Below are 25,212 nucleotides of genomic sequence, written 5' to 3'. Positions count from 1 at the left end.
ATTTATTCCGAAATCTAACTGACTAGAAGTATTTGCCTCTTTCCCTGTGCTCCACAACTTCGTCTTTATTCTCTATTGGTTTTAATGCCCTCTCGCGCAAGCGTTTGACACTTTGCAAAGCTTCAATCATCTTATCCTTGCGCTCAAGCGACCTTCTCAACTCTAAGATTTCCACATCTTTACTTTGTATTACACTATTGACATGTGCGGTAAAGGGCTCTGCAGAAACATTTTCCCTTCTGTCAAAGTTCATAAGCTTAAACTCCAGCTGCTTGGTATACTCCTTGTATTGTCTTAGTTGTGACTCTAATCCTTGAAATTTGGTTTCCAGCACAGAGCCGACGTCAATTGGCAACATGTCAATTATTGCAACCATCTCAGAATCTTCTAATTCTATAGTGTCCTTATCAAGTAGTTTCTCGCAATTGCTTAGTTTGCATTTCAGCACTCTGTTTTCTGCTTTTAGCAGTGTAGAATTCGGATCTACTGTGCTGTCGTCGTTGTGTGAACTTGATGTCATAGAGGTCCTTTGTTTCAATCTCATCACAAGCTGATGTTGTTTTTCCAACTGTTGTGTCAAATTTTCTATTGTCTGGTCCTTCTCATTGTAACTGCCTGTCCCTACCGCAGGTCTTTTCGCAACTTGAAGAGTAACGTTTTTGGCTCGAGAAGCAAATCTTATCGTGTTCACCGTCTCGGAAGCTGCTTCATTCCTGGTATCAATTGTGCAAATTGTAGTGATAATACTATTCCCACTTAGTGCCGGTTGTAATATTCGCGTTAGTTTAGAGTCTCTGTATGGAATATGAGTGTTTGGTTCAGTGGGATTGGTACTGGTGAAAGTGGGTGGCCCGTTTTTGCTCAGAGATTCCGAGCTCAATTTGGATATAACTGTTCCCAGTGCCAGCAGGGATTTGTTAATGAAAGCACCTTCTTTCCTTCTTTCATACTGACTAACAGCCTTTTCAGATCCAGCCAAGTCGCATAACGAAAGTGTACTGGAAACCGTTTCACCGCTCCTTAAATCAGTATTGTTCAACCTTACTAGGACAATTGCGTGTGAACGAGAACTTCTTGTATTGTAAATCGTCTCACTTGTCTTACGGTTCTTATCACCAATTTGGATCCATCTCGACAACTCCTCACTAGACTCACATCTCTTCTCAGTCAAACCTGTTATCCGTACCCCGTATTTCAAATCGTCTCTGATCCTTAACTCTACTGGACCACCAGAGCTTCTTGGAGTCCCTGATAAGAACATTCGCGATGGGGTGGAATTGAATTTGTTCTCGCTTTCACAATCAAGCAAATCGTAGATCTTTTCGTTATAGATCTCCAAATATGACACAACCACTTCGTATTTGCTTGTCCCTCTCATTGAGTGTTCCAGGATCTTACTGAAAAGGTAGGTGACAGATAGTGGGATCAAACCGGCCTCGTCTTCAGTCCCAGTCATAGTAAATGTCTTACCTGATCCCGTCATCCCATATGCAAACACTGTCGCATTGAACCCTTGTAAAAGTTTATCAATCATAGGACGACTACTCGCTTCATAAATGTCCAAATTCGTACAGTTAGCAGGGAATACACGATCAAATGTAAACTCGCCTGCCTCATCGTGCGATATTGTCGTCCCATCTCTAATGTGCCAAGGATCACGTTCTCGATTCGCCACAGGTTTGGGCCGTATGACCACTGATATGGTACCTGTATATGATTCTTGACGTCTTGTGGGACTTTCATTGCTGCAACTTCTCAAAATCCTAACTTTGCGTGCAAAAGGGTCTGTAAGTGAACTAGATGACCTAGTAGGAGAAGCGCTCCGACTACTACTCGAAGTAGATATGGATCCTGATCTTAGATACTTTTTTCGCAGACTAGATAATGATGATGCAGATCTCAAAGTAGGTGATCCGGGACCATTACTTGATTTCATCGGGGGTTTCCTCAAAGAACCACTATTTTTTGAATCATCCCAATCAGTAAAGTTTCTGGACCATTCACAGCACTGCTTAGTGCCTTAAAGGGTCTCTGATTCAGGGCTCAAGTCATTGTTATCCATGTTTCATAGTTGTTATTAGGTCTTCAACCTTGGCAAAAGGTAAACAAACACAGATCCAAGCCCATTACCCGTTCGAATCTCTTCAGCCGCATATTGAACGGATAATACCAAAGAATACGAAATTGAATTGAATTGTGTTATAGAAGTGATTTTTATCTAGATATATCTAGATCTGCAGTAGAAAGCTTTTCCTTACATTTACATTTAGACGGCTTTAGCCAAACCGACAGCGTTGTTGCCCAAATCGTAGACGGAGTAGAATCTACGTAGGAAAGTGTCACCAACGATAGCCAATGGACCGACTGGTTCAGGGAAATCCATTGGAGTGATGGCAGAAATACATGAGCCAGAGACTTCCAATGTGTAGTCGTATGGGCCGATCGTGTAGTTCTTACCGCTAAAATTGAAAGTTAAATCTGGAAGACTAGATCTGGTTTCACAGTCGACTGTGTATTGACCGCTCCAGCCCTTCTTGGCACCAATTTCGGAGTTGATGATTTCTGCCAATCCAGATGGCAGAGTAATCAAAGAAGTACCGGTGTCGATAGCTGCTCCGTGGCCGTCTAGAATGGCGAACTCATCGCCTAGACCGATCCCTTCGAATTTAACTTCCCAGTATGCCTTACGGCGGACTGGTAACCAGCTAATTTCGCCCTTGAATTTGGACTTGTCAATACCACCAAAAGTGGCCACACCACCAGAGACAGAAGAGTCCTCGGAGTCGCTGCTGTCACCCAAATAGAAGGCGAATCTAGGCTCATCCAACAGATCTTGGTCAATAGCGTTATAGAAAGGTGGAACAACCTTGTCGACAGAAATGGTGTTGTAAGCCAAACCCAAGATACCATCGAATTTACCAAAGGCAAAAGCCAAACCTGGTTCACTGGTAGCTTCAGCAAAATCCTGTTTTGGAATGACCAAGTCTCCAACACTTAAAGTATCTTGAGAGATGTAACCTTCAAGGGATCCAGAACCATACTGAATGGCAAAATCTGTCCCATTAGGCTTATAACTCGATGAAGCACTGTGATCATACTTTGAATGCAAGAAACAAGCCAAAGAGCCACAGTCCACACTAGGAACCCACAGGTTCGAAGAGCCTGTGTCCAAAATAACTTTGAAGTTCTGAGCTGGAGTACCCAAACTGATATCCGTATAGTACTGAGCATTCAAATAATTTGTCAATGGCACATCGTGGTTATCCTCAGCAAAAAATGGGTGTTTCCTCGAGAAAGAAATCTCAGGGTACGCTTTTTCGTATTGCGTCAGGTATTTTTGACCCAAATGCGACAAATGTTGCTCGTAGAAAGTACTCAAATACTCCTCCGACAGCTTTTGCTTATGAATCTTAGCCGAATGAACCTTAGCATCAGCCAAACCACTTTGACCAACTAGCATTAGCGCTAGCGGTAATAAACTCTGCAACTGCATAACGAATGAAACTCTAAACTCTCTTTTTAAACCTAAGTGCTCCCGTAAAACCAAACTGCAACCTTCTGGGCAATCTGTTCTAGCGACAAGCGACTTACTATAACTCCCAACAGGTGGAAACTCCGTCAACGGGTCTTCAAGAAGCCTTCCCTTTTATACCCATCGCCCTGGTTTTGCCACTCGGCCCCCTAAAAATGAGGCTTGAGCGACGGGTAACCTTGGTCTTTTTACCACTATGACTCTTGATTAACTATGAGAATTGCAAAGTTTGAGGATCTCTGAGAGCTTGACCAACCTTGGCTCGCTTTATCTTCTTGGATGGGTGTGATTGAGACTGGGAGAGACTCATGGAGTGGACCCGTTTGAGCAATTGCCCTTTTTTCTCTTCGTTTGGGTTGGGAGAGTCGGCGCGATGAGGGGTGGTAATGGGCGATGAAGGCGGGAATGAGGCCTTGTGGGAGCGTTTTACCGCCATCATGTGGCTGAGTCGCTTGACGAGACTCTTTTCATCATCTGTCTGTTGTATTAGCTGACGATCTTGGGTTACAAGGCCCAGACCGTTGTTGAAGAGACCTGTGGTGTCGTTGAGGACCACTTGGAAACCAATGGTAAAATCGTTGTTCTTGTCCCATATGATCTTGACCTCGTCTCCATCTTGGAGGATTACTTTTGTGCCGGAAGACATCTTGATGTTGTTGAGGTAGCTGACGTTTGTGCCCGAATGGCAGTACCAGACGTCGTCTAGACCTTGTGCAGGGGACTCGTAGATACTATTACCGACGGCGTGTCTCTTCTTGAGGATGAAGCAGTGGACTCGTGAGAGTCGGTTGTCCTCGATCTTACAGTTACAATCGTCTGAACGGCCGATGAAGAATGGGTTTACACCTTGCTTTATCTCTACGTTTTCCTGTATCTTGCTGTCCGGTAGCGGGCGTAACGTTAGAAATTTACCGCCGTCTTTCTTCTTGATACCTTTTGTAATGGCGCTAGTCGAGTGGATTAACTCGACAGAATCTGAATTGGGAGCCTTGGGCTGTGTGTATCGAATGGGAGGATGATTTGGTATCTTGAAGCCTTGTGACATTTTTCCATTTGTCTTGGCCTCGTCCTGTTGCTGCTGTAACTGCATTCGTCTTTGAGCCTTGATAAACTCGAATTGTGCGTCGTCCATACCTTCGAGAGCTTTCTGTTGAGACAGCGACTGCGATAGTGACACTTGAGACCAATCACCGCCATCAGGGTGTGCAACATGGCCCATCTTAATCCATGGATGCTCAAGAGCCTTTTTTGCTGTGGGTCTGGCATTTGGATTCACTTGTAGAAGAGAATCTATAAAATCTCTGGCTTCGTCAGAGATCCTGAAATCTTTTAAAGGTCCTTCATGGTAGGACCCATTTTTTATCTGTTTGTATAATTGTTCCTGCGTACTGCCGCTGAACGGTAAGTGTCCCGTCAAAATGACGTACACAAGACACCCCATTGACCACATGTCAACAAGCGAAGAGTACTCATTCCGCTTCTCATTTTCCTCTGCGTTAGCTTTACCAGCTATGACTTCTGGTGCCACGTATGCTAAAGTCCCACAGAAGGTCTTCATAAAAGTACCATTGCCTTGTACTTTGGCAAGTCCAAAGTCTGTAATTTTCACCAGCACGGGATCATCCTGCTCTATCAAAATATTATCCGGCTTTAAATCTCTATGACTGATCCCCTGTGAATGAATATATTTTACACCCTCCAGTACTTGTCGAGTGATCTCTCTACCGGCATCTTCACCGACAGATCCATGTGCTGCAACGAAATCCATCAAATCACCACCTGAAACGAATTCCATCAGCAAGTAGTAAAATTCGTCATCCTCATAGAACCCTTTGAGTCGTACAATTTTCGGGTGGTTTAGTTTCCGCAAAACTTCGAGCTCTCGTGTGACTCCATCCATATTACCCATGACCTTCCTCTTACTTATGATCTTGGCAGCAAATGTCTTTCCAGTGCTTCTTTCAACAGCTTTCTTCACTGTAGCAAATGCACCCTGTCCCACAACTTCATCTTTGATAGAAAAGTCCATAAACACACCGGTACGATTGTTTGTCGAGGAAGACTGTAACTTTGACTTCCCGTTCCCTTTCTCCTCAAGACCATTACGGAGTCCAGTCATTCTCAACTGCTCCAACGCCTGTCTGAACTTGTCATTGATAAATACTACAAGCGTAAGTGTGTCTTCAGGTACACCGACACCAACGGTAATTTCGTCCCCTTGAGACAGGATCTGATTGCGGTCTTTCTCTGTCCTTTGACCATTGAGCCACGTACCATTTGTAGAAGTATCTCGCAGCAGTAAATTGCCATCTTCACCAAGGAGAACCTTGAAATGTTTGTTCGACAACCGCGTTATGTTCCCCAGGTGATAATCACACGCAGGATTCCTTCCAAAAGTCCAAACTCTCTTGATTGAAGCTTTTTCTCGAAAAACGTCCTCTGCACTGGCCCTTAGGTCTCTTATCGGTATCTGACCCGTAGTGCACACCATTCGACACACCACATCATCGTCGATCTGCTCTTGTGAAAACTTCTCTATAAGAAACCGCTGAGTAGCCTGTGTAGCCTGCTGGGTCGGCTGAGTAACACTATCCATTCTACCAGCCCGAATCGGTCTCTCGAAGCTCTTTAAGTACTGCTTAGCTTAAGTAGTGGTTAACAGTTGTAAATTCTTGCCACCACGCGTAAACAAGAAGTTTAACGCGTTACACTACACAATTACATGAGCAAGTGGAGGCAGCTAAGAGCCTTCAGGTCAGCATGAGAATGCTTAAAGAAGCTCTATGATAATCATTTGATGTTAAAGTCCTTTCAAGCTAATTTGAACTATCTTTCCAGCATAGTATATAGGACCACTTCAAACCCAGTCCCATTAAGCAAGAATAGTTCGAACAAGACACGACTTAATGAGTGCTAATTCGTTACTTCCGAAGCTCCAAGAGCACATTCCCCTTCTTTGCTACTCACTCATAAGACCAATAGTTGGGAGAAACCTTGACTCGAACCACATGGCTAGCTTGGTCAGCTATCGCGTCTCGACTAGTCAACTAGACAATGTGGGACATCCTGCAAGGACTTCAAGAATGTTACGTGGCGCACCCCACTGCTCTCAACACCGTTTCTTGCCCCCCGTGGATACCAGACCGAGCGCACGCCCGAAACTTTGACTATTTGCAATCCGAGAAGGAGGTCCCAGTGGACTATTTGTGAACCCAGCGAGATCACCACCGTCTATTGGGCATTCCTCGATCAATTATAGACATCTAACTGGCCATTGGGGTACCAGTCGTTTTCCCCGTTGGTTTATTGATCTTATCGGTATAGGTCAACCCGTGAAAATTAGCGACGCACTGGTCAGTTGACCGTCTTTGATCCTTGTTGGAAAAGGGTTGACACATCTGAGCAGTTGTTAAGCAACTTAATTTGGATTGTTTCGGCGAAATAGAGATATATACTTCCTTTGAAGAGGTTTGTGGTTTGCCCGAGAGGCAGAGAGATCTTAAAGAAGGATTTAGTGGCAGTATGAGAGATACGGAATTTGAGCAGAAATTACGCCAGCGAACTAGGGTCGATAGAACGGAGCTTACGAAGCCTGTCAGTGGTAGTACGACTCCTGACACTCCTCTTCCGGAGGACGATGACAAGGCCAAAGCCAAAGGGGGGTTTTTTAATTCTTTGCGCGATGAGATGTCCTCATATCGGTCGGATAGGAGTAGGAAATCTAGTGGTGGACAGTTCGGTGAGGAAGGTTTGGTCCCTCATTATGGGCTTCCTAGGTTGGATGCATGTTGTTCAATTCAGACTCCAATGCGTAGAAGATTGCAGACTGCGGTTGTGGCATGGCACATCTCATCGTTTGTGTTTTTAGCTGTGCTTTCGATCTATGCGTTATCAAATCCGATGCTGTGGTTTGCGTCTATTCCTTATACGATTTATTTTATCTTCGATAGAGCACCTGGGAATGGTGGTGTGGTTAAGAGGGGATCGCATTGGTTTAGGTCCTTGCCCATTTGGACTTGGTATTGTGAGTATTTTCCTATCAACTTAGATAGGACCACACCATTAAAACCAACTTACACAGAGAAGAAACCATCACCGAGTGAAAAGACTAAAAAATCATCGATTTTTAACCCAAAGTCCTGGAAACTCTTTAGGCGAACTGAAAAGTATGAACTGACCGGTCCGCGCTACATCTTTGGTTACCATCCTCATGGTATCGGGGCTCTGGGAGCTTTCGGTGCCATTGGTACTGAAGGTTGTGGCTGGTCCAAGAAGTTTCCAGGTATAAATGTCTCCTTGATGACGTTGGTTGCACAGTTTCATGTCCCATTGTACAGGGATTACTTATTAGCGTTGGGAATCAGTGCAGTCACAAGGAAAAACTCTTTGAAAGTTCTCGAGAGGAACCACTCCATTTGTATTGTCGTCGGTGGAGCTAGAGAGTCACTGATGAGCAGTATTGGTTCAGTGGATTTAGTACTGAAAAGAAGGAAGGGGTTTATTAGGCTTGCTTTAGAGAGCGGTAACGTATCCTTAGTTCCTGTCTTTGGGTTTGGTGAAACTGATTGTTACAACATCGTACATACAAGTGAGAACTCTTTCTCTCATAAGGTCCAACTCTGGATGAAGAAGAACTACGGTTTTACCATCCCAATATTCTACGCTCGTGGACTGTTCAATTACGACTTCGGTTTCCTTCCATTTAGGACGCCCATCACAGTACTGACAGGCAATCCGATCTATGTGGAAAAGAAAATATCAAACCCAACACCGGAACAAGTAGATCATTACCACGATCTGTACGTTGAGGAACTAAAGAAGCTCTATTACGATAATAGACACAAGTACGGTTACGGTACAGTAGAGATGCAAATTGCCGGTTAAAATATAACAGTATGTATTTGATAAAAAAGTTGTATAGCCTGAAATTTAGGTAAACAGGAATCAATCAGTATTTTTACCAATGTATAAACAGCTGGTTATTTCATAGGATTTTTTTTTTTAGAAACTTTTAGCTCTTAAATCAATCGCCCTTACTAAATAACCTATGAGTATTAACATTCACCACTGGGATAAGCAACGCCATGAAATTGCCTGAGAAGAGACTATTGACTAAGGATGATATGCAACTATGGCAAAATTGCCAGACAAAGAGTGATCTTCTAAAGTTCTTATGTGAACTGGCGGATGCCGTCAAAGGTCTTGAGAACTCGCAGTACAGTCAACCCATTGGTGGATCCATACAATCTGTTGAGGCACTCATAGAATGTGTCGATCAGTGCATTGAGAATCATCCGGTTGAATCTACTGGCCCATCAAGGTTCGGCAAAGGCGAGTTTCGTGACCTTTATGATGATATTTCAGGCCGTTCTAGCGTGCTCATCAAAGAAAAGTTTGGTTCTCTAACAGATGAGCAAGTTGCTCAGCTCTCGGTCTACTTTAACGAATCGTGGGGGGATAAGAGTAGAATTGATTATGGATCGGGTCACGAATTAAACTTTCTATGTTTCCTTTATGGGCTTTACCGCTGCGGAGTATTTGACTTGGCTAAGGATAATAGAAATTTGGTGCTTATTGTATTCATGAAATACCTTAAAACTATGAGAGTAATAGAGACTGTATACTGGTTAGAGCCAGCGGGATCTCATGGTGTTTGGGGGCTCGATGATTACCACTTCTTACCTTTTCTCTTTGGAGCTTCTCAGCTATCGACTCATCGCCATTTAAAGCCCAAGTCGATTCACAATCCTGAAGTAGTTGAAATGTTCTCTGAGAAGTATCTTTACTTCGGGTGCATTGATTTCATAAATTCTGTCAAGACGACAGCTTCATTAAGGTGGCATTCTCCTATGTTAGATGACATAAGTGGTGTCAAGGAATGGGCAAAAGTGTATCAGGGTATGGTTAAGATGTATGATGCGGAAGTTCTCTGTAAACTTCCCATTATGCAACATTTTTATTTCAGTGAATTCCTGCCCTGTCCTGAAGGAGTTTCACCGGCAAGGAAGCATTCACACACCAAAGAAGATTCCTGTTGTGGTCATGATGAGTTGCGCAATACATGGGGTGATTGCTGCGGCATCAAAATTCCAAGTGCCATTGCAGCGACCCAGATGCAGAAGAAAAATCACAAACCAATTCCCTTCGATTAAAATTACAATACTTTATACAGTTAAACTCATGGATTTTCGACGCATATTTACCATGCAAACCGCAACTGTGAAGCTGTGAAGATAGGCGGCTTCCAAACAAGTTTCGAGGGTGTAATTCTCCTTCTTGGTTTTGAAAACAGCTGGTCATACCTCTTCATTATGTCATCATTGAGGAAGATTATATGCTGCCCCTTGTAATATCTCAAGATATTCAAGGTCTTGGCTGTATGCAGGATATCAGTTGTCGTCATGGATGTCATTGAGCTAATCTCGTCGATTGTAATCTCACGCCCATGATCAGCAAGTATGGTGATGAGCGTATCAGCCCAATACGCTCTGTATGATAATAAACCTAAGTCCGAGAGCGGCTTCTCAGGAGAGCCAACTTTGCCTTCTTGTTTGGAGAGTTCGTATGAGAATTCAATCAAAAGTCTCCCGTACCCCATTCGTTGATACTGTGGCAAAGTTAAGATACAGGCAACATTATAGCCGTCCGCAGATTCTTTCTCCTTAGAAAAATATCCAACTAAATGATGCCCCAGTTCATCTCTTCTGGTCATGCAATAAAATAAGAACGGATCCACATCGTAGTACAACGTCTTATGGTCAAGAAAAAGTTTTGAAAGTAAACATAAGTTTCGGCACCATGTCCTCTGTTGCCTGCCGTCGATCTCGAAAAATGACACATAATCATCTCTATAAATTTCGTTCCCCGGAGGATGTCGCAGTGTACATTTTTTTCTATAGCGTTCATACTGCTTTCTGGATCCAAAATATTGCAAAGTAAAATCATCGATGTAAACGACGTCCTCGTCTGTGAGCTCAATCGGGTACGGCGAAAAATACCACGGCTCGATTTGAAATCTTCCCATTATAACACGGTTGATGTTTCTTACACGAGCCACTTCATGAGGATTCTGCGTCATGGAGCCAGAAGTCCGAAGTTTTTTGATTTCATCTTCTCGCGATAACTCTTCATCCTGTAATCCCTGCACATTTAAATCTTCCAAGTCCATAACATCGGTCGCCTCCGGTGATTCTGAACGTTGATCACCGGACTCTCCGGTTGAAGGCCCGGGAGTCTTCTTCTTCTTCTTCTTTTGCTTGTTGATATCCTCTTCTGCTGTCTTAGGTCGCGGAAACATGACGTCCTTCTCCAAATTTATTCGGTCTGCCGTAATCCATTCATCTAGCCGTTTATTGAAGTCCACGTAGTGGACATAAAATTTTGGAGGAGATCGTCTAGAATTAATCGACAGTATCTCAGCCAGTCTTTCTTCGCCATCTTTTTCAACATAACACTCACATTTCATAATAATTTCCTCCACATTTTGGATCTTTCTTGGTATACCCGGCTTCTTCTCCTCGTCGGGACTCATTCTGAAGCCAGTTGACCGTGGTTGGCCGGCTCTTACCAGTTGATCACTAGCTTTGAAGATGAGAATGTTAATCTTGATTGAACTTTATTGTCAATTAGATGACATTTCGTTAACCGCGATATTTTGCCCATACTTAAGAAACCAGATATAACAATGGGTCAATATAGAGACCGCTCAGAATCTCTGCGACGACATCGCTGGGTTCCATGGGAGCCCTGGATTGCTGTCTGGTGTAGCGCTTTCTTCCTGCTTCCATATCTTGATGCTCTTGTCTATTTCCCCGGTTATCAACCGCAGGCCGGTCTGGTCAAAACTACTGCACAGAATACCGCGTTCACTCTCTAGAGATCCAGGAATTTCTGTGGTGAGTAGGGATTGGTACTTGTGACCTGATTTGTAGTCGTAAAATGATAAGGTGCCATCATCTCCACCCGCAAACAGGACATCGTCATGGTTAATGCTTAGAGAGTTGATAATGCCCGTTGATGTCGACTGAAAATTCGTCAGTAGAATCCCTTCAGGAAGTTTCCATGACCTTATATCATCAGTACAAGCTGAGGCCATGGAGAATTCGGATGGATGTAGTGCAAAATCTCTGACTGATCGCTTATGGTGCGTTAGGATCTTGGCACTTTTGCCCGCTGTTATATCCCACAAACGTATGTTGGCATCGGTTGAGCAGCTTATTATCTGGGGGTCTACCGGTAGACAGCGAACCTTATTAATGGGACTCTTGTGACCGATAAGGTTCATCACGGGTACTCTGGTTCGCATGTCCCACAATTTCACGACACTATCCCGCCCAGCGGATACTACAAGGTCCAATGTAGGGTGTAAGGATACGGTATGCACCCCTGATAGATGACCATGATAGTTTCTGATTACCATGTTTTTCTCCAGGTCCCAACACTTGATTGTTTTATCCTCACTTGCAGAAAACATGTAGGGATGTCGTTCCGAGATAGCCAGATCTCTGACGGTCATTATATGGCCAGATAGTGTCAGTTTCAATTTACCAGAGGCCAAATCCCACACTTTGATACTAGTGTCGTTGCTACCGGTCGCATACCAAGCATTGTCAACGGGGTCTACTTCAACACATCTGACCCATCCAATGTGGCCATTGATAACCCGTATGAGCTTCCAGGGAGCATGCCAGCTGGGTTTTTGTGAAATTAATTGTTCTTGTCTCTCCATCACCGAATGCTGACCGCCCGCATAATTATATACCTTCTTAATCATGGCTTTACTAGGTTCTTCAGCTTTCTTATTGAACTCGATAAGCTGTTTTGAATCTCCACCGCCGTAACAACTCTGTGCATAAAGATCGTACCTCTGTAGCACACTCTTTTTATTATCAATTATCTCTTGCAGGTGGGCTGGCAGCTTAGCCATGCAAGTAAACTGATTACGCCATCGTGTTCCCGTGTAAAACTGTTCTGCCTCTTCAAAGACATTAAAATCATCTTCCGCCACCATATAGCCTTCAATCACTTCACTGGGATCTTCTCAAAAACCACTATCAATGGCTTTCATAAGATAGCTTAAGCTTTATTATTGATCGATGAGCTTCGTTACCGGTGACGGGCCTTGTAGATTCTACACTATTATGAAATTTTTCAATCTTTCAGCTCAGATCAGCTCATCGCTTGAATAAAATAGGTCATTGGTCGGTGATTAGTCAATTTTATAATGTCTGAACCTATTATTGATGCCAAGAGACAGCTAGAGGAAGTTCCTGGAGACTCTTCCGACTCGAAAAGGTTAAAAACTCAGGTAGCTGAGCAGGAAGCCGTCGACGATGGCTTGCATGAGTCAGATGTTGGAATTGTACAATACTTGAGCAAGGAAATACCTGGTTTCAGTGGTCAGATCAAACAGCGGTACACCGACTTCCTAGTGCATGAGATCGACGAAGAAGGGAATGTTGTTCATTTAAAGGACAAAGGATTTAAGATGCCCAAGAAAGAACGTCCTTCAGCTGAGGAAAGCAAGGCACAACATGAGATTGAGCATAAGAGAAGACAAGAGTTTGAAGTGAAGCCGGAACTGAGGCAGCAATTAGTTGAATTGCTGACCGAAGATGACGTGAAGAAGATTGAGGACGTTTTTCGTACTGCTCAAAAGATGGAAACCACTAAGAGCTTCGATGACAAGGGTGAGAGAACAAAGATCCATCAACTGCTGCGTGAAGCCTTTAACAACGAATTGGAATCGGTCACAACGGACACAAACACTTTCAAGATCGCTAGGAGTGGTAGAAAAACGAGAGTGAGTAGACAAGCTCTTGTTGAACAGAACAAGGATGCCAATGGTGTTGAAAACTGGGGATATGGACCAACTAAAGATTTTCTTCATTTCACTCTGTACAAAGAGAATAAGGATACCATGGATGCAGTCAATCTCTTGACCAAATTTTTGCGTATGCCAACTCGTGCAATCAGATTTGCAGGAACCAAAGACAGAAGAGGTGTGACGTGTCAGAGGCTCTCAGTTTCTCATATTGGTGTGGATAGACTGAACGCCCTCAACAGGACGCTGAAGGGTATGGTCTGCGGTGGCTTTAAATTTGACGATAAAAGTCTAAATCTTGGTGATCTAAAAGGTAACGAATTCGTCATTGTCATCAGAAATGCCAAAGTTCCAGATGATTCTAAAATGAGCCTCGAACAGGTTGTCGAAAATGGCACGAAGTTGCTAAGTCAAAATGGTTTTGTCAACTACTTTGGTATGCAAAGATTTGGAACTTTCAGCATTTCGACTCACGCCGTTGGGAAAGAACTACTGTCTGGTCACTGGGAACAAGCTGCAGAATTGATTCTTTCCGACCAGAATAATGTGTTGCCAAAATCAAAAGAAGCAAGACAAATTTGGGCTGAGACTAAGGACCCAACTTTAGCACTCAAAAAGATGCCAAGACAATGCCTTGCTGAGAATGCCCTTCTTCATTCGCTTTCCTCACAGAGAAAAGACGGTAACAACTTTTCAAATAATGCATATTATACTGCTGTCATGAAGATTCCAAGAAACTTGAGGACCATGTACGTTCATGCATACCAAAGCTATGTATGGAACGCTGTCGCTAGCAAAAGGATCGAGCTATATGGTCTTGAAGTGATAGAAGGGGATCTCGTGATAATCGATTCGAGCAAACCTCGAGAGGTTGAAGAAGTTGAGGAAGATGAGTTTGATGAAGATCTGCGTGATGCTAAGTTTGTTCGCGCTAGGCCGTTGACAAAGGCGGACATCGAATCTAGGAAATATACGATCAACGATGTTGTTCTGCCAACGCCCGGTTTCGACGTGGTATACCCTGCCAATAAATCTTTATTAGATTTTTATGTTGAGATAATGAAAGAAGACAACATGGATCCATTTGACATGAAGAGGAAAGTACGTGATTTTTCCCTTGCTGGCTCTTATAGAGCTTTGATTCAAAAACCTACTGAGCTGGAGTACAAGATTGTCAGCTACACTGAACCTACTCAACAGCTTGTCAATACCGATCTCGAGATTTTAAATAACCAAAAAGGAAAGGATAATAGCCAAAAATATATGAAGGACAAGCTTGAAAGATTTGTTCCTGATAAAGGTGGTGACAAGAAAGCTGTCATTTTGAAATTCCAACTTGGTGTCTCTGCGTACGCAACCATGGCATTGCGTGAGTTGATGAAGATAGAATCCTCACGTAGAGGCGACATGTGTGACGTTAAAGTCTAATGGGCTCGATGTCATTAAGTTCGAGATTCTATTCTACCACCTTTCTCTACCTCGCGTCACAAAAATCTTCAAGAATATTATTATAAAAATCAAGACGATAAACAGCTCAGGACTTCACGAAGCATAACTGACCATCTTCGAGTATTGAGATAAATTAAGAGAGCGTTAGCCGCAGTATATATCTCAAATACACAACGGTTTTCGAAGCTATTGTTTTCATTCAAAATAAAATAAAAATTCACAATTTAAGACAATGCAGAGAGATGATAATCTGATTGCTGGCAATAGGCTCTATGATGCGATCAAAAATTCGGAAAATATACCACGTTCACGAGTGTCTTCATTATCCTCCTTCTTTTCTACTTCCTCAGTCGATCAAAAATCTCATAGTGTTTTTGGTTTCAGAAAGTTTGCCAAGACCTATCTTTTAGGCTCTGGGAGAAGAACTTCGTCCAACGTGGCAGATCATCGGGGCTCTAGTCTTACCTCCCGTCAGAGCATGAGTCGTTCGAATTATGTTGATGGACTTCTTCCAGCGAGGGCTCAGGAAAGGACAACATATGCAGATTTTCATCGGCAGTTAAACATGAATGAATTAAGCGCTAAAATACTAAAGGCCGCTGAGGGAGTGGTCGATTACCATCTCGATCCCTATGGGGTACCTCAGAGGGTTCCTGACCTTTTCGATGAAGAAAGTAAATCGGAATCTGGTGCAATTATACATTTCAACTACGATTCAGGTGAAGAGGAGCCTCAGGAGGACGAGGAACCTTCAAGATCGATTGTTTTGGCAAACATACCGAATAATACTGGGCTTGGAAGCATTCTCTCACAGATATGCGGAGGGCCGTTGGAATGTGTACTTCCTCGCCGGAATGAAGGCGACAACCTCTTGAGACAAGTCCAATTGGATTTCCTCACGACAGAAGGAGCTAACGCTTTCATGAAATATGGTAGCACTAATCTTTTCAAGATCAATGGTGTTCACTTGATACCTGAATGGGCAAAGCATACAGATACCATGTTCCCAGCGTTGAGTGCAGAGCTCTTTGAAGAAATACCAGAAATTTGTCGTTGCCTAATAATGAAGAAGTATATTACCAATACCAAAAGGTACAAGCACGGGGATTCTTCAAGGGAGAGAGCTCCCGACGTTTTGGATGTGGCAGAAATAAGGCACGATTTTGGGATTTTTGGAAAGGTTCAAGATATTGCACCGATCGTTTCGAGAAAACTCTGTATTTCAATCAGTTTCTATTCTGTTCACAGCGCCATTCGTGCAATGGATGATTATGAGGATCCTAGTTCTGCCTTATATAAAAAATACTTCAAGAACTGGGCCGTTTGGTATGGCAAGGACATTACAGATCGACCTTGTATCGAATTATAAAAAATACAATTGCCGCAGTGGTTTATTAACTATAGGCACGTTAATTAATATCAACAAAGAATAAGTCTCTCTTGAAGTATTAGGTACGATTGTCGAGTACAACAAGTAATCCACCTACTAGGTGAAGCGACCCAACAACGAAAATATCGACTGGGCCCTTGAACTCTTTAAGAAGTTCATATGAAGTTTCGATATCAGGTGTCACATGAACGTTCCCCACCTGATGGTTAAGTTTATTCCAGTGGGCAGCCAGTGCCTTTTGGACAACTAACTTTTCTACTTGATCTTTCGATGTGTTCATTGAAACAAGATCTGCGCTGTAGGAGCCAGAATTCCATGTGACGTTGGTAGTGAATACAACTGTATCAAACTTCACTTCTGGATCGAGTACTTGATGTAAATTGTTGATGAGGGCGTCGGCGTCTCTACTTTGCTGGTTGAAAAGCAGGACTTTCTTGTTCTTAGATTTCGAAGTCACCTGTTTGAACCAAGCAGACGCTGCTTCAATACTATCCTTGGTGTGGGCACCATCAATATACCAAGTTGAGTCGCCTCTCTTTAGCGTTTGGCACCTGCCTTCCCACCTTGTGTTGATTAGACCGTCTATGAATTGATTTGGGATATTTGCGTCTCTTTCCAGAGCCACAGGCTTCTCAAGTAGACCCATTGACGTCAGAGATTGAGAGGCCAGGCTCACTGCGAGGGATGCATTGACGATCTGAAAATCACCAGCGATGCCCAATTGAATCGTCTTCAGCTCGTCAAAAATTGGTGTCGTCTTCAAAGTTGTCTTACGTTCAGCTGCCCTCTCTTGCAAAACCTTGTAACCTGCGACAGGCTGATTTGGGATAGTATAAGCTGGAGAGCCCATCTTCAGTATGCCACCTTTATTCCACGCGATCTCCTCTATAGTGTCGCCAAGCATGAAAGTGTGATCGATTCCCAGTCTAGTAATCCCACAAACAGTTGGTTTCTCTATTATATTCGTGCTATCGAATTCTCCACCAACTCCAACCTCGTAGACACAACAACTGCAACCTTCTTGCATGAAAATGTGGAACGACAATAAAGTCAGATATTTGAAATAGCCAGGTTTGCTCCCGGGAGTCATATGTGGGAATTTATCCAGAGGTGAAGAGGTCTCATCTAACTTATCCCAAACTTCAAAAAAATACTTCGTGAATTTATCTTCAGAGATCGGATCATCATTAATTCTAATACGCTCCCTGACTGATCTCAAATGTGGAGAAGTGTAGAGACCAACTTTGGGAATCCTGTCCCTATACTTGCCCAAAATCGACGATGTGAAAGCTGCAGTTGAGCCCTTTCCCTTGGTCCCAGTAATATGGATAACATTAAGCCTATTAAAATCACGAACTTTGTAACCAATCCTGCGAGACCACTCCTGCATTTCCCAAATGTTCATCTGATTCTTACGGTCTCCAGACTCTCTAATAGCCATGATATTTGCGTAATTCGACTGCAACGTGTTCAGCGCAGTAACAGCATCCTGGTAACTTTTAGCGGACATTCTCAACGGCAAACTCAATCTCATTTACAGTCAATTGACTATTTCAGGGCCCTTCAAAGCTCGTTCCAGGCCTCTTATTAATTGATGGTGATCAATTGGTAGTGTTAATCATATAGAAGAAAAATAGCGTCGTCGAGTACGGTCGTAACACTGATCAAGCCTTTCAAAGGTAAAATAACCTCCCAAACGTCCAATATTTGGCGGATGGTTGGTTTTGAGAGGTTGTATTCAATACTCTAGACATTTTAGATCTACGATACTGGTCGTAACTCATACGTAATTGGCCCATTTCTAGGAAATTCACTCGGAAAACTGCTGAAATCTGCTGGCAGAGGCACCTTTCTCGCCTTTTTGAAAGCTCAACACCAATCACCGAACCATCACTTCTGTGCCGTGTGCTGAAGTGTCTCTACGTTTGTTCCAGGTACTCTCCCATTATTCAAGATGTCATCGGCAAGATGCCAGCAAAATCGCATGAAATCAATTATTGGGAACTCCTATAACAAGTTGTACTGTCAGTTTACAGCTGAAGAACTAAGTGAAGTTGGAAATTACAAAATTATGAAGCAGATTGGTGAGGGAAGTTTTGGTAAAGTTTATTTGGCCTCTCATAAACCAACGCATCGGAAAGTTGTGCTCAAAACAAGCGATAAAAATGATCCCAATGTAGTCCGTGAAGTGTTTTATCATCGACAGTTTGACTATTTGTACATAACAAGGCTTTATGAGGTTATTGTTACGGAGACTAAGGTTTGGATGGCGTTGGAATATTGTCCAGGGAAAGAACTGTACGAACATTTGCTTGCATTGAAGAGAATCTCACTTGATGAATGTTCTAGGCTTTTTGCACAAATTGTTGGTGCCATTTATTACGCACATTCTCTGAACTGTGTTCACCGAGATTTGAAATTGGAGAATATTCTTCTGGATAAGAAGGGAAATGCCAAATTGACTGATTTCGGTTTCACTCGCGAATGCGTTTCTAAAAGTCAATTGGATACAATATGTGGTACCACGGTTTACATGGCGCCAGAGTTGACTGAAAGGAAGAGTTATGATGGGTTTAAGATTGACATTTGGGCCCTAGGTGTGATTCTTTATACGATGATCAATGGTTCGATGCCCTTTGACGAGGACGATGAGGCCAAGACAAAGTGGAAGATAGTCAATGAAATGCCCGAGATAAATGAAGATCTGGTTAGTCCCGACGCGAAGGATCTCATAGAGCAGTTGTTGGCAAAGGATCCCAATGAACGACCCTCTATTGAAAAGATTCTAACACATCCTTTCCTTCAGCCTTACGGCATTCCGTTGATGGAGAAGACTCAAAAGATTCTGCGAAAGCAAAGACGAGGATCAGTTCATTTCCATTCTAAATTGGAGAGGAAACTTCTAAAGAGGCTAAAACAAATGGGGTTTGATACTCAGTCGATGAAAGCTTCGGTTCAGAAGAAAAAATGTGATGCACTTTCAGGTCTATGGCTTTTACTTGTTGAACGAGAATTGGCTTTAGAGAAACAGGAACGTCCTCGGAGAAGCAGATCGGTTCTATCAGTAAGGAAAGTCTTCGATAATTCCTTAGTAAGTGTGGAATCTAAAGGCTCAAATGACAAATCACTCGGGCAGCAATTGGACTCCAAGATAACTGCACCACTCAATAGGATTTTGAGCAAGAAAAGTGAAACTCCCTCTCTTGTCTCCCCATCGCCGAAAAAGTCGCCTTGGGAGCCACTCATAGTTGACCGGATGACCACGTTCAATTCTAATCAAGGTGCGGAAGGCACTTCAACCGGAACTTCAACTCCCAAAAAACGGAACATCTTCAGCAAGGTATCGAAGTTCTTCAAGCAAAAGCGCATAAACAGTGCTGCCGCTAATATCACAAACATGAAGGGCGAAGAATCCGCCAAGAGCCGAAGTATTTCAAGTTCTGAGTCGATTAAAGATAAAGAAAACTTGGAAAAGAAGAGGATCAACAGATCTGAATCTCTTCGATCTACATCGAAGGAATCCAACGGATCAACCGCTGACCACGATACGAAGCAGCTAGGTCGAGATCTAGCCTTTGATGGCACTGGTGATAAGCCTCAGAGGAAATCAGAACGACAGCCGCGTCAACTAAAACGTCTAAAGTCGACGACGTCCAGTGAAATATCGGGTCAAACCTCGGAGATAGCAAGCAATAATCACAGATCTTCGTTCACTGAAAACACAAATTCCCAGCCTTTGAAAAATACCAGGCCAATATCAGTTGTTTCACAGCACTCGGAGATTTCGAACGAAACGTTCAACTCTGAGTACTCAACGGACTACAATAATTCGTCTTTCAGAGCCTCTGATTCTGCCAAGTCGAGCATTCCTCACGCTAATGCTGGTGGTGTCTCTCAATATTCTACCGGTAGTGAAAAGACTAATCTAAGTTACAGTCAAAAGTTTGCTGTTAGAGACTTGAGTATCATGTCCAGTGCATCGAGCGCCTCAGAAAGAAGCTCCCGAACAGATTCGTTCTACGACATAACGACAGCATCATCCCCAATGATGGATGTACGAAATATTAATCGTGCGCAAATAAAGGACTCTATACTCCCACGTTTTGGAGCTCAGAGTCATAGACTGCCGAAGAGAGGCCATCGTCGTTTTACCTTAGGAAGGAGAACGCACGGTAAGGATTTTATGAAGCACGCTCCAGGCCATCATCAATCTATAATCCAGGAAGAAAGCTCCTCTGGTGGTGACGATGAAAAGCATGCGGTTGACAATGGGCCACTAACTGGAGGACTAACATTAGAGGAAGATGAGGAATTAGCGATTCATAGTGACACCGAGACGCCAGGCGCAATTACAGGCCCAGCAAAGCTTCACTACGCAGATAACCCACGAGGTTTTACGTTCTCAAGGTCTCTCAGCGAGGGAAGTGAATGGTCTCGTAGCTTTTTAGAACTTCGCCATGAGCGGAAAACGAAACCGAAAGCTCCTGATGATGACGAAGCACTAATAATGACCGATAATGACGGCAACTCGTCTGCGTAGTCCTGCAGCGGTAGCTATCTCGTTTTATAGATTTGCAATACGTAATATTTAATTTTTTTGGGCGGGAGAGTCAGCAGCAGAGCTTGAAGAGATTCGTCCTGGGCGTCTCTGACATGCATATAATGAAGAGCTCTTTTAGAGCGTCGAAGTTGTATCTTAAGTCCTTTCTCACAAGCATCTCTTCGGAGTCGCTGAAATCCAAATGTTTCACCGCTAGAAATGGTTGCCTTCATCTCTTCGAAGTTCGTCAATCTTAGTTTCACTCAACTTCAGGCCTTCTTTTAGAAAGAACTCAAAAAAGTCATCCTCATCGATATCAACATCCTCATCAAGAAAATACTGTTTGCATTCGTAGTCGGGGTCCTCTGTACTTTGTAGCCTTGCGTCGGAAAGATCATCATCAAACTCTTCATTGAAATTAACTCCTTTCTTCAGTAGCTCACTTAAGTCGTTCAATTCATGAGAAAAATCGTACTCAGAGTTCTGGATCAAGTTCATATCAATGGATGCTTCTTCGAAGTTCCTAGGATCGAAAATGGCTTCTGTAGATAACGCGTCCGCATCCACGTCCTGTTGCTTAACTATGAGCAGATGTTTTTTATCAAGTTGTCCAAAACACTAGACACAGCTCTTCCACAGAATAGCGGTACCAATTCTAAATCTTTATTGAGGCCTTTGGCCTCTAAAAAAAAGGTATAATATTGCAGTGTCCTTTGGGAACCAGTAGTTCAATTTTTTTACTATTATTCGAAGGTGGCGACTTTGAGACAACTATTTCCTCATCATTCAAGCATTTAAGCAGATAGCTTATTAATCGCGGATTTTCTAGTAAAACCTTGCAATTCTCTTTATTCTCGATAACCAGTTGTAACCTAGCAAGATTTGATAGAAACTTGTCTGGGAATTCGTTTGTCACCTTCGTGGCGATATATTGATTCATAGAATTGAAGTCCGTGCATTTGAAATAAGAGTTTTTAAGAAACTCCAGGGCATCCAAAGGACTCACTCCGTGACCGTCAGAAGCAGGTATCAATTTCAATCTCCCACATTGTAGCCATAATCGGTTGCATCCAGGGTTTACGATCTCCTTGGATATCGTTTCTGTCATAAGGAAGTCCCCATCAGTGTCACAGATACGCATAAAAACCTGTGGCCCCAGATTGGAAGATAACTGAACCAGCAAACCCAATACCAAGGATTCCTCTTCCTTCACATTATTCTCTACACACAATTGTCCATAAATGAACTTGGTGCCATCCTCCATTTTTTCCAAGCTCATCGATATACCATTATACTCTGACCAAGGGTAATGATCATTCCATACTTTAAAAAATTCCTGAGCTTTTTTAAACACGTCTTGAAGGTGTACTGCACCATTGGAGGCGAACTTGTCAACGTAGAATATTCCGAAGAGCAAGGAAGTCTTATGTTGGCTGTCAACCAGATAAGCATCTCGTTCTGCATCTTCAAAATCCCAAAGCCATTCTATCGGCACAGCAGACTGAGCTTTCACGATCTTCATGAGCCGTATATGCTCTTCAATCCCATCTTTGTAGTTATTATTGTGTGTAATGCTTGTCCGATGAGTATGCTTTGAAGCCTCGCGAAGACAATTATACACCGTAAATCATACAAATTGAAGAATGAAGCCGACTTTGTCTTCGAGTTGTTCAGTAATGTCAATCAATGATATTAGGCAACTGGTCTGGCAAGGTGCGCTGAACGTGCAAATAACGGTGAAGCCCACCCTCCTGGCAGTCGACGAAAGTCCCAAAGATTGTGCAGTAAACCTTAGGATACCGAGAGACATCTACTTGACGTGCTACTTACCTGCAATTATAAACAGAGTACGAGATTCTCTGAGGGTGGATCTAGATGATGAGGAACAGCATATTTGGCTCGAATTCGAGAATGTGCCCTTGTACTGGAACTATCCAGCAGGAGTGCTTTACGATTCTATGATAGGGTTGAATCCATCTGAGAGAGAGGACAAAGATGCTGAAAATTCATTGGAGGTATGGCGGCTGGAGCTGGCTCAAGGACCAAAATTACCGCCCGGAGTAATACCCTTAACGGGGGGACTGCAGCAGATTCGAAGTTATTTGATGCATCAATGGAAACAGGCATGCTTTATACTCAATGGGTCCTCAAAGCAGGTAATGTCTTTGTCAATGCAAGAATCCAGCCGGTTTTGGGAAAGTGTTGTTACTAGAGATCAAGAAAATTTCATTTACGTTGCCAACAAAGTTATTCCATTCAAGCCTCGTTTTATTCCAGTAATAATCCATCAAACTCTCCCAGAAGTAAAACTGTTCCAGCCTGTGACGGTTCATTCAAAGGATGATGGCACACGAACAAAACTTATAGATTTAATCCAAGCTCAGTTCCCTAATTTATTTCAGAAGGACCATGTGACTTTATCAAAAGTAGTGTCGAATGGTATTGAGTTACCATTGACTGAAGATCTTTACGATTTGTACAATCGTTTGTTCAGTCTTGATGGGTTTTTGCATTTGTCCATATGCCTGATAACAGACAGCGAGTATGCAGAAGAAGCCTCGAAGTAAATATGTACAAATAAACATTCTCAACTATGAAGAGCAATATGACAATGTGTTAGCTGTGTGTTGTATCTATTTTGGAACTTCGAAAACGGCTTGAAGCCAGCAACGATACATCTTCAATTGCCGCTTCCTATTCACTAGTAGCCGTCGATCCGTACCAATCTTGCTCTCAATGAAAGAGCCACCAGTGAATATCTCTCTCAATTCCTCCTCGGTGAAGAAATATACTCTAGTACCATCTCCTCTAATGTAAAAGTTATCGTCCAAAAGCCTGTTCTTTTTGAATCTGACTTGAGCCAAATCGTACCGCCCATAGTCACGGAACAGTATTTTGCCTCCCGGTCTCATTACCTTACGCAAGTTGCTTAGTGCTTGATCCCATTGATCAGGTGCCAGAGCACTAAACACAAAGATCATTACGGCAATATCAACAGAATGAGGTTCCACACCATCTGGTAACTCTCCCTCAACGTTAGCAAGGTCCCAAACTGCCGCATGGCCGTATTTGGGATTGAAGTTCTCAGAAGTTTTGACCAGTTCTACTGCTTTGGGAGCGAAATCTGCGGCGATTATACGAAGATTTTCATTCTCGTTCTCATTGAGAATCGGAAAGAAAGTGTTACCAGCACCACAACCAATTTCAAATATTGTCACAGGTCCAGCATCTTTTTTGGTAGCAGCGTACAAGCATGGAAATTCAATTTGCAACCACTTTCTATCTTTAAAAAAGTTTTCCTTATTGTTCTTGTAGAAAATATCCCAGTAACGAGCAGGGTTTCCATTGTATAGTTTCTTGTCAAATTCTGATACAGGGTTTTCATATTGACCTTTGATTTTTTCTTCTGCCAACTTAATCTGCTCCTCACCCCACTCAACATTATCCCAAGCATTGTGATCCCAAACGTCAACACTCTCTGTGAGAGTCCTTTTCCCAAATTCAAATGGGTCGTCACGTCCCAACCGCGTGGTAGAGACTTGCGCGTCTCTGTCCTGATCAGCTTGAATGTTTTCATGGGCTATCGTTTCGGATATTTCTTCTTGTACGTCCTGAGTCATTGCTGCCAACTCCTCTTTATCATGTGAATTAGTCTTGCCTAAGCGAATTGTCATCCACGACTTCAAGATTCTCAACTTCCCCTGTGGCTGTTTCGGTAGTTGCTTCTGTAGCTGTAGCAGTATTGTTCTTCTTCTTCTTCTTCTTGTTCTTCTTCTTCTTTTTCTTAGAGGACTCAGATGAGCCTTGAACATTCTCGGTGGAAGCTTCAGGTGTTTCCTGGGCTTCTTTGGTCTCTGATTCAGAATCCTCGTTGGCCTCAGCTTCAGCTTCCTCGTTGGCCTCAGCCTCAGCTTCCTCGTTGGCCTCAGCCTCAGCTTCCTCGTTGGCCTCAGCCTCAGCTTCCTCGTTGGCCTCAGCCTCCGCTTCCTCGTTTGAAGTTTCTTCTTCATTCCGAGCACTCAGCTCTTTCGCCTCCTTCACCTCGGATGAGGTTTCTTCAACCTTGGTGTCAGACTTTTCATCAGATTTTTCAACCTTGATCTCAGACTTGTCATGTTCAGCTGGCACTGAAACTTCTGCAATTGGTTCCTCAGTAGTCTCCTGTACGTCTTGAGCAGCAGGACCACTGGACTCCTGTGGTTTATATGCTTCTTCAAAAGATCCAGCTTCATTCTTCTCATCCTTGACCGAATTTGGTTTGCCGGCACTTACAGGTACAACAGCTTTCTCATCCTCAGTGGATATCTTTTCAAACTTCTTGATCAAATCCGCTACTCCCATGATGACCAATGATCGAGCTTTACCTTGTATAATCGAAATTCTTAACAATTTAAAAGCTTGAAGTTTTTTGTATTTTTTTCATTGATACAGCCTGGCAAAAATATCGACTAAACCATCAAGACGAAAAGATGTAGCGC

At 43.0% G+C, this 25,212-nt stretch overlaps 14 protein-coding genes across 14 annotated transcripts; 6 read left to right on the top strand and 8 right to left on the bottom strand.

Moving 5' to 3' along the window:
• Nucleotides 1-22: 22 nt before the first annotated feature.
• On the bottom strand, nt 23-1,936 carry KIP2 (Kip2p; the record flags this gene model as incomplete). The annotated part of the gene is made up of 1 exon (XM_003679119.1): nt 23-1,936. One exon carries the CDS (start codon nt 1,934-1,936, stop codon nt 23-25), a length of 1,914 nt encoding a protein of 637 aa, XP_003679167.1.
• Nucleotides 1,937-2,266: 330 nt separating this feature from the next.
• Nucleotides 2,267-3,493, bottom strand: PEP4 (proteinase A; the record flags this gene model as incomplete). Its single annotated transcript, XM_003679118.1, has 1 exon — nt 2,267-3,493. The coding sequence occupies one exon, from the start codon at nt 3,491-3,493 to the stop codon at nt 2,267-2,269; it is 1,227 nt and encodes a 408-aa protein (XP_003679166.1).
• Nucleotides 3,494-3,743: 250 nt separating this feature from the next.
• On the bottom strand, nt 3,744-6,128 carry RAD53 (serine/threonine/tyrosine protein kinase RAD53; the record flags this gene model as incomplete). The annotated part of the gene is made up of 1 exon (XM_003679117.1): nt 3,744-6,128. One exon carries the CDS (start codon nt 6,126-6,128, stop codon nt 3,744-3,746), a length of 2,385 nt encoding a protein of 794 aa, XP_003679165.1.
• A 926-nt stretch (nt 6,129-7,054) lies between these two features.
• Nucleotides 7,055-8,416, top strand: DGA1 (diacylglycerol O-acyltransferase; the record flags this gene model as incomplete). The annotated part of the gene is made up of 1 exon (XM_003679116.1): nt 7,055-8,416. One exon carries the CDS (start codon nt 7,055-7,057, stop codon nt 8,414-8,416), a length of 1,362 nt encoding a protein of 453 aa, XP_003679164.1.
• A 200-nt stretch (nt 8,417-8,616) lies between these two features.
• RRD2 (peptidylprolyl isomerase RRD2) lies at nt 8,617-9,684 on the top strand (the record flags this gene model as incomplete). Its single annotated transcript, XM_003679115.1, has 1 exon — nt 8,617-9,684. The coding sequence occupies one exon, from the start codon at nt 8,617-8,619 to the stop codon at nt 9,682-9,684; it is 1,068 nt and encodes a 355-aa protein (XP_003679163.1).
• Nucleotides 9,685-9,731: 47 nt separating this feature from the next.
• ESA1 (NuA4 histone acetyltransferase complex catalytic subunit ESA1) lies at nt 9,732-11,063 on the bottom strand (the record flags this gene model as incomplete). The annotated part of the gene is made up of 1 exon (XM_003679114.1): nt 9,732-11,063. The coding sequence occupies one exon, from the start codon at nt 11,061-11,063 to the stop codon at nt 9,732-9,734; it is 1,332 nt and encodes a 443-aa protein (XP_003679162.1).
• A 174-nt stretch (nt 11,064-11,237) lies between these two features.
• On the bottom strand, nt 11,238-12,542 carry PRP46 (mRNA splicing protein PRP46; the record flags this gene model as incomplete). The annotated part of the gene is made up of 1 exon (XM_003679113.1): nt 11,238-12,542. The coding sequence occupies one exon, from the start codon at nt 12,540-12,542 to the stop codon at nt 11,238-11,240; it is 1,305 nt and encodes a 434-aa protein (XP_003679161.1).
• A 213-nt stretch (nt 12,543-12,755) lies between these two features.
• PUS7 (pseudouridine synthase PUS7) lies at nt 12,756-14,783 on the top strand (the record flags this gene model as incomplete). Its single annotated transcript, XM_003679112.1, has 1 exon — nt 12,756-14,783. The coding sequence occupies one exon, from the start codon at nt 12,756-12,758 to the stop codon at nt 14,781-14,783; it is 2,028 nt and encodes a 675-aa protein (XP_003679160.1).
• Nucleotides 14,784-15,036: 253 nt separating this feature from the next.
• SSP2 (Ssp2p) lies at nt 15,037-16,173 on the top strand (the record flags this gene model as incomplete). Its single annotated transcript, XM_003679111.1, has 1 exon — nt 15,037-16,173. The coding sequence occupies one exon, from the start codon at nt 15,037-15,039 to the stop codon at nt 16,171-16,173; it is 1,137 nt and encodes a 378-aa protein (XP_003679159.1).
• Nucleotides 16,174-16,252: 79 nt separating this feature from the next.
• Nucleotides 16,253-17,728, bottom strand: MET7 (tetrahydrofolate synthase; the record flags this gene model as incomplete). Its single annotated transcript, XM_003679110.1, has 1 exon — nt 16,253-17,728. The coding sequence occupies one exon, from the start codon at nt 17,726-17,728 to the stop codon at nt 16,253-16,255; it is 1,476 nt and encodes a 491-aa protein (XP_003679158.1).
• Nucleotides 17,729-18,148: 420 nt separating this feature from the next.
• TDEL0A06140 (non-specific serine/threonine protein kinase) lies at nt 18,149-20,734 on the top strand (the record flags this gene model as incomplete). The annotated part of the gene is made up of 1 exon (XM_003679109.1): nt 18,149-20,734. The coding sequence occupies one exon, from the start codon at nt 18,149-18,151 to the stop codon at nt 20,732-20,734; it is 2,586 nt and encodes an 861-aa protein (XP_003679157.1).
• A 682-nt stretch (nt 20,735-21,416) lies between these two features.
• On the bottom strand, nt 21,417-22,256 carry TDEL0A06130 (uncharacterized protein; the record flags this gene model as incomplete). Its single annotated transcript, XM_003679108.1, has 1 exon — nt 21,417-22,256. The coding sequence occupies one exon, from the start codon at nt 22,254-22,256 to the stop codon at nt 21,417-21,419; it is 840 nt and encodes a 279-aa protein (XP_003679156.1).
• Nucleotides 22,257-22,410: 154 nt separating this feature from the next.
• Nucleotides 22,411-23,301, top strand: ATG5 (Atg5p; the record flags this gene model as incomplete). The annotated part of the gene is made up of 1 exon (XM_003679107.1): nt 22,411-23,301. The coding sequence occupies one exon, from the start codon at nt 22,411-22,413 to the stop codon at nt 23,299-23,301; it is 891 nt and encodes a 296-aa protein (XP_003679155.1).
• A 66-nt stretch (nt 23,302-23,367) lies between these two features.
• ABP140 (tRNA(Thr) (cytosine(32)-N(3))-methyltransferase) lies at nt 23,368-25,075 on the bottom strand (the record flags this gene model as incomplete). The annotated part of the gene is given in 2 exon segments (XM_003679106.1): nt 23,368-24,393; nt 24,395-25,075. Coding segments are annotated over 2 exon segments (1,707 nt in total).
• Between the last annotated feature and the right edge of the window lie 137 nt (nt 25,076-25,212).

Source organism: Torulaspora delbrueckii, chromosome 1 (genome assembly GCF_000243375.1).
Source record: "Torulaspora delbrueckii CBS 1146 chromosome 1, complete genome".
Classification (NCBI taxonomy): Eukaryota; Fungi; Ascomycota; class Saccharomycetes; order Saccharomycetales; family Saccharomycetaceae; genus Torulaspora; species Torulaspora delbrueckii.
This window is presented reverse-complemented; position numbering and strand designations above follow the sequence as displayed.